Source organism: Ptiloglossa arizonensis, chromosome 1, assembly GCF_051014685.1.
Source record: "Ptiloglossa arizonensis isolate GNS036 chromosome 1, iyPtiAriz1_principal, whole genome shotgun sequence".
Classification (NCBI taxonomy): domain Eukaryota; kingdom Metazoa; phylum Arthropoda; class Insecta; order Hymenoptera; family Colletidae; genus Ptiloglossa; species Ptiloglossa arizonensis.
This window is the reverse complement of record NC_135048.1, coordinates 33,401,733-33,412,384: the sequence shown is the minus strand read 5'-3', so window position 1 is coordinate 33,412,384 and position 10,652 is coordinate 33,401,733. Positions and strand designations below refer to the sequence as shown.

The 10,652-nt window shown below is 41.5% G+C and overlaps 1 protein-coding gene across 1 annotated transcript; it reads left to right on the top strand.

Moving 5' to 3' along the window:
- Window positions 1-262: 262 nt before the first annotated feature.
- Window positions 263-3,099, top strand: Pnn (desmosome associated protein-like protein pinnin). Its single transcript, XM_076327675.1, has 6 exons — window positions 263-407; window positions 486-668; window positions 1,020-1,212; window positions 1,296-1,469; window positions 1,543-1,837; window positions 1,911-3,099. Exons 2-6 carry the CDS (start codon window positions 508-510, stop codon window positions 2,222-2,224), a joined length of 1,137 nt encoding a protein of 378 aa, XP_076183790.1. The 5' UTR covers window positions 263-407; window positions 486-507; the 3' UTR covers window positions 2,225-3,099.
- Window positions 3,100-10,652: the final 7,553 nt, after the last annotated feature.

The following is a 10,652-nucleotide window of genomic DNA, read 5'->3' as shown; positions in this document are numbered from 1 at the left end:
TATACATTTTTATGCCAAAATATATTTTTTTTCTAATTTTAATTTATACATAGATTGCGTCATCTAGCGGCAAAAATGGCTCTGAGTTAGGAAATATTTCTCTATAAATTTGAATGTTTTGCCATAGAGGACACTATTTGTACTACAAAAGTGACAAAAGCTATATCGTTTCACTAAGTGTCTTTGTAAACAGATAATTAATCCAAGCATAAAACTGTTATAAATATATAAAATTTGTAATAAAATCAGAAACGTAAAAATAATTTGTTCAATCATTAACGATAGTTATCTCTAGTCAATAACTGGATGCAATTATTTTGGCGTCATGAGAAATTTACTAGATTCGTGATCTACAAACGTAAGGAAAAATCCCGAGACTTATCGATTAGGAAAAAAGGAACGAAATTGTAGGTGGCTCCACGACAGTGATGCGGTTCGACAACAATCGTTTTGGCTTGCTAAATAAATTAGTTTTGCGATTTCAGTGAACGTGGCGAATATAAATAGATGAGAAAATTAGATCCACAGGAGGCCTGGGGGGCTGAGAGGTTAGAAGCGCAATTAGAAGCCGCCCGAGATGGTCTTCGAGGCCTCGATAGGAGTATTCGGAAAATCTTGGGCCGGGATCTTCCCGATGGAGAAAACGGCCCGATACAACCGCCACCCAGGTTAAATTCATGATAATTCTTTTGTAAACGTTCCTAAAATGTCCTAGAATAAGTTCTACACTTTCAGAATATACCTTATTTGTTAATTCATTGATCATTGAGTAAAACACTGTTGTCTACAAACATAACCTATTTTTTGTACTCAAGATTTCTTCAACCATTTTATTACGTTCCATACGATTTTGTTGCAGTTTTTTCCGATATTTTAGCAACGCTATAGTAAATATATCCGTTCTTAATTTAAGATGCACAAAATTCGTATTAAAATAAATCAAATTGTTTGTATAAGCAATGACATTTCCTTGCGACGTATAATTGTTGATGCACTTTTCTGCAATGCAATTATAATAGGTTATCACAAAAGAGGCCACTGCAAGAAGATAGACGTCGTGTTGTATCAGATTTTGTCAACAATGAAGTACCTGGTGGAAAACGACGATGGCAAGGTTCAAACGGAGAACCAAAAACAGTTTTCAGTCGTTTAAGTGCACGTGTTCCTTCCAATGCCGACGATAGTGCCGATGAAGATGATACTATTATCAAGGTGAAATTATACAAAACATATTTATTAATGTTCATATTTTTTTACACGTTAGTTCAAATAATACTATTAAATATCTATTTTAGCCCGCTGTATCCTCAAGAGTAATAGCTACTCCACGGGAAATTCCATCTCGACAAGAAGTAATCAGACGAGAAAGAACGGATGAACGTAGTCGGCAAAGGAATAAACGAATGTTCGGAGCTCTTTTAGGTACTCTACAGAAATTTCGTCAAGAGGAGACTAAACTTAAAGCAAAGGTACATTATCTTTTATTGGTATTAAGAGTATATTTGTTGTTGCGTATCTTTGAGAAACACAGTCTCTTCGTAGGAAGATAAAAAGGCAGAAGTAGAAGCAAGAGTGGAAGAGGCTCGAAGAAGGGAGAAGGAGGAATTACGAAGAGAAAGACAACAACTATTCTTGTCCCGCAAACGACAATTAGCAGAAGTACGAGCGTTGGAGGCAAAATTGGCGCGTAGTCGGCAATTTCAGGATTGGCGTGCTGCACAATTGCCACTTGCTTCGTTTATAAAAACACGCGCGCAACCTCCTATTTATTATGCACCGAAGCGTAAACATCCGCAAACCGACATTCTTCTGACTCAGTCCGCGAAAGAACTTCACGGTACGTACTCTAATAATAGATTTCGCTTACAGCGAGGAGAAAACCTTGGTTTTACGTATACTTCGTGTTACAGAGGAAATCGAAAGAAGAGAAAAAGCATTGGTCGAAGAACTCGAATTAATAGAGGTACAAGTTGGTCTTGGAAAGCATCAACAGAACTTTGATGGTTCCGCAACGTTAAACGTAACGGCGGAAGTTCAACAATCGGTTGAAGAAGGAGAGGAGAATCGTGATCCAAATCCGGAAAAAAATTCGGAATCAGAGACTAACGAAGCTATCGATGTTACGGTGAAGCCGGAAAAGGAGGAAAACTGCGATAAGTCGAAAGAAGTTGAAAAGAAGGAGGAAGTACAAGTAGATGAAGTAAAGGATGAGAATAATGGCTAGTATTAAATGTACTTACAACGCTTGTACATATTACGTACATTGGATGGTCCAACGAAAAAGAAAATGGAATTTTTCTTACTCGGTACTTTATGCGTGTGGATAAATTTTACAATTTTCGAGAGGATTTCACTTTCTACTTGTTCTCATACAGATACAAATTCATTCCCTTCGTCGGATTGCATACTCATTTTTTCATCAAGCGTCAAACCGACGGGTGTCGTTCAAATTTTCCATAGACATAAGAGAGTAGTTGCAGTTTATTGGAATCCCATATTTTTTAAATGTTACATATTTGTATTATGGCTATTGTAGTGTGTCACTCGGGGCGACTACCACCCTTTGAGTAGAACGAGATAACGCGATGGAAAAATAAGTATGTCGACAAGATGCCGTAAGACAATTCGAAATTTGTTTAAATTGGAAAATTGTGTATAATAGTCTGCTCATTGTTTCCTTTGTACCAATATCTGTCTTTTAATACATATGCGAGAAAGAAGAGCGTTAAATAAACGAATTTAATGCTTTACGTGTATGGTAAAATAAAATATATCAATTTCAACCTCGAGCGTGTCTCTTGGTGACGTATCATAAATCAAGTTCTCGTAAAAAATTTGTATATCTTTGTTTTTTAAATTGTGCATGGACAAAATTTGTCACCTACGAATCGGATATTGATCGATGCGGGTAAATAAACACGGGTAATTTTCCTTCATAGCAATATTAGTAAGGATTTTAGTCTCGCGAAGTTCAATTTTCCCTGTCTTGTTAGACAGAGTAAAAAATCCTTGTCTTTATTCTTTATAAACTGAATACAACAATTAAAGAAACAGTAAAATTGATAAACTCGCAGGAATAAATTTAAAAACAGAACCCTTTTTTATACGTATGTTTATTTTAGCGTTATTTGTCTCTTTGTTTCGTAATTATTATTTTATTAATTTTACATAGCAGCAATAAAATCTATCAAGTTGAACATTAACAATTTTATGCGATTGTAATTTCCTGACCATTAAGGTTCGTTCGAGTTGGATATGACGAATTAGATACATAGTATCTATTTAAGACAGTAGTCATCCTCGATGCATTTCTCTTGCATTCTTCCGGCGATCTTGGTGCGCGCGCGCGTACGCTGCAAAATTACTCGCTGCTCATCTGCAAGAGATTCCACGCAAATCATCGAATACAGTAAAGCTAGCAATGGGACCAATCCAATATTACCTATAACTCGTCGAATTAATTTTTTCTCGTTACTGCCAATTATATAATCCATATTTACAACACATTCGTATCATTTGTATTAAATATACGACATTTTTATTCGAAAGTGCCGCTCAGAATTTAAATCGATATTTTCCAAACGTATTCATATTTCTCAATCGATAAGTGTACACCATCGATGGGTATTCCAGAAAGCGGTTGAACTCGATCTAGAGCATACTTCGTTGCGTAAACGTAATCGATCTACATACGTACTGCGTGTGATTATTAACGAAGTAATATCCGATCGACGATCGATGATCGATCGATCGTTAATTGAATCGAAAAAACCTGGAAACTTCTGCAAGTGGTATATCGACAGTTCGTTGTTCCTATTTTTAACGTTTCGTACGCTGTCGACGTTCCGCGAGCCGACGATCGGATTCAATCGAATTTCGATATCTCGCACGGTGCGAATCCCATCGCTGGATCGGCCCGGAACGGAAAAAGGAACAGCCGGGAAGAAACGAGATTAAGCGCGGCAATTCGTTAACCAATTTACACGCGGAACGCGGTGTTCGGACGCTCCGCCGGCAGATTCTCCGGGACTTTCTATCTTCCCGGTAATATTTGAGGGCAGGAGGGGATGGCATGAAAGGGGCGTTCCGCCATGCAACCTCGGAATATGGCTAATGCGTCTCCGCGCCGACGTCTATCCTCTTTCCCTTCGTACCCTCTAGGCCTCGGCGAAATAGACGCTTGGAATGGTAAAATAGCATAACCTTTTTACAGAATTTGTACCAAAAATACAATTCGCGACGATCACCACCGTACCAGAGAACTGTGAGTAACACCGAATGTAATTGTAAACGATACGTAACGAAAACGTTTGGAACGTGTTATCGATCAAGCGCAGCGGTTCCCAAATCATGTTCCGCGGGATTCGAATAGGTGTTGCGCGAAAAAGAGAAACAAAAACAAACATCTACGATATATCGTTAAGAAAAGTATACACGTATTCCTAATGTTAAGAAGAATATAATATGTTCCTGAATTCAAGTTTAATAAAAAAATCTATGATTCTTTCGACTTCTCGATTTTTTCGCGAGTGATACTTCGAGGAACTCCAAACAATGTCACGTGATATTCTCGTTACTCGATTTACATCGATACTCGTTTCGGTAAGTGTACGGTGTCTTAGATATTCGACGGTTGAGCGTCCATGAGCGTTGTTGGAAGCGAAAGGTATTGTGTTGAATTTCTTTCGACAGGGATGAATCTTGGCCACCATTTTGCCGCGCGACGAACGATTCCCTTGGAAAAGCGCCTTAAGCGGCAGTCGGGATAAATATACGACATTTCCCGCGTATCGCGCGGCGCCGGTCCACGGGAACGAAAAAAGGAAGTAGATTGAAAGTAAGACCGACGACGCCCGGCATCGGGTAGCGCAGAAGCGTGAAGCGTGCGACGCGACGCTGCGCGTCGCGGAGACATGAGAGAAGCCGACAGGGGCCGGGGGTCTCCGAGCTATTTGTACACCGAATGGAAAACGCGGCTCGACTCGCCTTCCAGACGAAAGGAACGGGACGCTTTCTTAATTACCACGTTCCACCCTATTCTCGCGCGTCTCTCTTTCCTATTCGCTATCGCGAAAGAGAGGTTACTGTTCGAAACATTCGAAAGATCGAGAGCTTCGGTCGAAACGGCTCGATCTTTTTGGAAATGATTTTAAATCCATTTTGGAATGCTCCGATTCTTAACGAATGAGAAAATGGGGGAATATCGTTCGCTCGAGGAATGTTACTCGAGAACAAGCCTGCATTGTCAAATTCAAAAAACATTTTCTTTAGACAGACAGCTTACTGTTAAAATAGTATATAAGATACGAAATGCAGAAAATTAAGTATATCAAAAAAAAAAAAAAAAGGAAAACGAGCAGTTACTCTTCTACGGTTTATAAATGAAAAAACGACATATTTTGTTTCTCTTTTTGTTAACGTAATATATTTATTGCACCGAAATAAACAAACTCTTTATGGATTTATTCTAATATTAAATTATATCGATTCTAATCCACTTTTTTCGATAAATTTATCGGATCTACAAAGTAAAACTATTTTTCAAGCATATGGTAAAACTGAAAGTAAGGGTTTAAATAATACTTATGGCTTCTCGCTAAAAAAAATATTATATCAAGATTGTGTCAACTTTTTACTCACGTTAAAGACTTGGACGAAACAATTGTGAATCATTGTAGATTAATCGATCGCGTCGAGACTACATGACAAAACAAAGAATATAAATATAAAATAAATCAGTATCCCAAATATTTAACCGATCGGTATTCCCCCATTCTCCCCTATATCACTTATCGCGTGGTGACGATAAAACGTATCCATTTTAATCTTATCAGGACCAACTTAATCGACAACCAAGACGAAATGTTTCCCTTTACTATCAACGGACCAAATAAATTAAAATTTTTATTAATATCGACACTATCTTTTTGTCCTCAGGATAGGGATATTTTTACTTGGAAATAGTTTTCCGGTTTAAATGGAATCTCACTATCGTCACATCAAAAATTCTTGATAAGCAAGAATCCCTACAGTAATTCAAAAACCCACCACGGGTGATTCCTCCAGCTTCTTTCACTCCGTATCCATTTACTGTCTTTCCAGCGAATCCAAGATGGCGACTCGGTGCAAGAATGGTCGTTCGCGATACCTGGAATCTTTTTTCCGATTTCTACCAACGAAGAACCTGCATCTACCTCCGATCCAGCGGGTACATCTTTAAAAATCTTCGAAGTTTCTCCAGGACGTCTTCTTTAACACTATTCTAGGTAAAATGTGAAATTATTGAAATTGGAGAGAGAGAACACTCAGTGAATTTACTTTCCATTATTTCAGATACAAGCTGTTTGCACTTGGAAAAGTTACAAGGAAGTGAGCTCTCGGCCAGCAGGCGAAACCCGACAAGTTACACACAAAAAAGAAAAAACTAACATTACTCATCGTACAAGTATTGTCAAGAGACGATAGAAGAAGCGATTACCACGCTTTAACAAACAAGAGAAAATATTTCGCGGAAGAAATTCTTTACATTTACCACCTAATAATTCTATTCACATACCACGTGTATCCTCCATCTACGTTTATTTCACAGGTTTGGACGATAGGATCGACGTCGATGGAGATTTCCCGCCAAAGTCATCGCGCAGCACCTAACCCAAACGATTTGTACCTATCCACGTTGGACGGAGCCGAAGCGCCAAAGTTTTCAGTAATAACAAAAGTTCGTCACCCCAGTTGCGTCTACCCGTTCCCGGAAAATCGAGCATTCATTCTGCGGTCGACGTTGACGCCGAGAACCCTCCAGCCGTAGGAGATCTCGGCCCGTTAAATCGCGCGTGCACATCTAATACATTCTATTCTATTCTAAGCGGAGTCAGATACGCGGCACACCGTCCCCTCTCGCGGAGGGTTTATTTACCCGTTAATTTATTAGCGTGTGTTGGTCGCGGCGCAGCTCGTAATCGAGCGCGACGGAGTTCGCGAGCACCGCGTGCCGTAGCAGCGAGCGTTACCCGCTAGAAGACACCGTATTTTAAGGGGGTTGCCGCATACACCAGACCGGGGACACCTTTATCTCACGCTTGAATCTACCCACGGCGAAAAAAGACCGGACGTATATTTGCCGCGTGAATTTATACGCCTATTCACGGCCAATGTCTGTCCACTCCTCTGATATTAGAAAGAGGAACCATCCGGTGAACGCGTAACCGAGTTGTCCGAGATTTCGCGTCCCGAGTTGCTCTCGTGACCGGGACCAGCTGTGAACGATAGATACAACCGGTGTAGAATTCTGACATCTCGATCCACCGCGATCTTGGAAAATTTGGGTATTCACTCCGATTCGAGTGCATCCCTCTGCTTCATGAGTAGTCGCTATTCGATCGTAAGATCGTTCTCCGATGTATCGGGAGAGTTTTCAATCACGAATTATAAGACCTGTATCTAACATTCTTCTGGACTTGGTTGTATTTTATAGAACACTCGAATCCTCCCAAGGACTTTCGAAACAGCATCTGTCCTGTAAAGAATTTTCAAAGAGAAGGAATCGTTCTTCGTTTCTTACGATTCGTCTCATAGACTTGGGTATTTACCTCAGTCTGCTGGGGTACATCTGTCTCAAAGTGTTTACGATCCGATTGTAAGATTGTCTGGTACTGTTTTTCTATTGGAAATGTTTTCAGTCGTAAATCGTAAAACTTGTACGCAACGTTACTCCGTAATTTGACGTATTTTACAGGCACACTTGGACTGCCCGAAGGATCGGAGTGTTGACCCTATCGGCGCCTTGGTCGTTCACCAAGGACCCTCTTTGAGAAAACGAGCGTCCCGCAAAGGCTGTTCAGGAAGAAGGAATCGCGGCTCGTACCACGAGGGTCCCCCGGTCTCTCCCTTTACTTCTCGCGCTTAATAAGAGCGGTGCGCCCTTAATGAGAACGGAGAAAGCCGACACTGAACGACTTCCAAAGAAGTAGCACTCGTGGGCAGGTTCTCGCGCTCCTTTGACTACGGTAACAGAGTATCTGGGCGGAGTATCTTACCGCAGAGTAGATAGGGGGTATTCGTATTTCAAAGGCGCGGCCCGTCACGCAGCGACGGTCCTCATTATGTTATGCGCGCCCAAAACGTCAAGAGAAAAACACGATCGCGCCTATACGTCGAAAAGAGGACCCGACAGTCGGGAGAGAGTTTTACGCGGAAGCGGCTCGTGAACGTCACCTACTGAATGTCGCTCTTTGAGATCGTTTCGTCACATTGCTGACCATTCGTTGCGACTAGTACCGTGTCTTATGGCGAGGCTCTGTGTTTTGGTAAGCTTAAACACCAATCGAGGACCGTCGAGTCACCACTTTTAGGGTCCTTTCCCCGGCGAAACTTAACAGAATCCTTTCTCACCCTCGAAAACATAGATACACCGGAGACAGTCGGCTCGAGTGCCCGGAAGATCCGCGAGAAAGATGCTTCGATGGCTTTTTATATCACCTTCCATTGGAAAAACTATCATTGGTTATTTTGGCCTCGGCCCGTGAAGCAGGGAACGCCGAGTGGGTGTCTAATTTCGTCGAAGAGGAGGGATTTCACGCTCGATCGACGCTGATTGGATAGCGCCGCGCCGTTTGCTTTTATAACTCGGGTGTGCGCGCGCGCGTACACACACGGAGAGCGCCTCCACGCGAACTGCATCTGTTATCTGTCCCCTTATCGAACAACAAACATTCGGATGGCTGGGTATGGTTGACGTTTCGGTCGCGTGTACCCACCATGATAGTCCGTGGGTATAGCTTGTACGTTCAAGACGCGTGAAACTTACGAAACGTAAAAGTTGGCAACGATCAAACCCTCGACCGATGGGGTTGAAACGACACTACGTATCGGGTTTATCGTTATCATCCGGTGGTGATCCACCGGTTGTGACCTAATATTAGTTTTGATCCGTAATAGGTGTTTTACCCCGCTGGTCGAGGGTTAACTGCGTTGTTCTTCGGGGAAGATCCGCTTCTGTGAAAAACAAGAGAGGAAACGATTGATTTAGTTGTAAGCTTGTACGCATTAAGAACGATATCGCAGCTCATTAAACATTGCGCGCACATTATCATCGGTTACAGAGAAATGGTTCCGATTATTCGGAATGGACGCATCAATCATGCCAGTCCACGCTATCGGCTGTTACGCGCGCACAAGACGCACGGCGTCGTGTCCACGAAAGACCGAACGTTGTATTACAATAATCGTGCCAACAAACACTGTCCCATGGCCGATGGAAGTCCTTTCCCGTCCCTGTTCGCGCATGGATTCCACCATTGTTGAACATACTCGCTGGTGGATGGAAGGCAACGTACATCCAATCGAATATTAACATCCTCACAGGTGTACTCTTCATCTGGAATCTACTCGCATAATTTACCAATAGAAACGGTAGCGAGCCTAGATACGAACTTGAAAGAACGTTAAATATTGCTCGAATTGTCGAAGCAACCGTTAAACTTGACAATTTGAGTAGGTTTATCCACGTACTTACTATTCCCTCGTATCCTACATAAGAATTTAACATAATAGTACTTTCTTCCATTCCAGATACCTATGTCCTTTTATTGCATCCAGCAGTAGAGTAATAATTAACTTGGGATGTCTCGAGCAATGTTAGCTAGAGTAATTAATTATTCGCAAACAGAAAACTAGCAAGTCTAAATGTAAACCTTGACAAGCACCAGGTATTGGTCGAATTGTCGGACTTAGCAATTTAGTAGTTAATTCAGGTAGCTACTATATCCTTGTATCCGATAATTCAACATACACAGTACTTTCTTCCATTCCAGATACCTATGTCCTTTGATTGCAACCAGTAGTGCAATAACAATGAACTTGATATGCCTCGAGCAATGTCAGCTACAGCAGTTAATAATTTACAACCAGAAAACTAGCAAGTCTGAATGTAAACCTTGACAAACACCAGGTATTGGTCGAATTGTCGGACTTAACAATTTAGTAGGTTAATTCAAGTAGCTACTATTTCCTTGTATTCGATATAAGTATTCAATGTACACAGTACTTTCTTCCATTCCAGATCTGTCCTTCGATTGCTTCCAGCGGTGCAGTAGCAACGAAATTGGGATGCCTCGAGCAATTTCAGCCGCACAGACTTCCTGTGTCCATTCGCGAGACTCTCAACTATTACACCGACCAAAATGAATACGTACCTTGTGCTTCGATCGATTGGAAACTCGATCGCGCGAGCACGGACAACTAAATCCCATTGGTTTTTCTCGATGCTGTCTCTGAAACGAACTTTCCTCTCCAGTGGACGTCGTGGCCATTAAACAGATCACCGCGGAAGATTGCCTTCCACTGTAATTGGGGCGGGCAATTGGGTTCTCCGCGCCCCATAAAGAATCGTCCCGATTTTCATCATTATAATCGTGACTGTTGTTCTCTTTTTATTCGTCGATCGACCGATTCTCGATATTCGGTCCACGAGCACTCGTACCTACACTGTCGACCAAACGTTCGAGATCACCTTCGTTATACTTCCTAGTACACTTACCAAAAGACGACTCGAACAGTTCAGTTATTGTAATCCGCGTTTAGAAACAGGCAACACGGATTACATTATCTCCGTTCTCTGTCCGCGTGCTCTTTGTTTTGTTTATAAATATCAA

What these genes read in the sequence shown, in the direction of transcription:
- Pnn (XM_076327675.1), top strand. Translation starts at nt 508, where the DNA reads ATGAGAAAATTAGATCCACAGGAGGCCTGGGGGGCTGAGAGGTTAGAA. An exon ending in CCGATACAACCGCCACCCAG is followed by an intron (nt 669 to 1,019) that starts GTTAAATTCATG and finishes CAATTATAATAG; the next exon opens with GTTATCACAAAAGAGGCCAC. An exon ending in AAGATGATACTATTATCAAG is followed by an intron (nt 1,213 to 1,295) that starts GTGAAATTATAC and finishes TATCTATTTTAG; the next exon opens with CCCGCTGTATCCTCAAGAGT.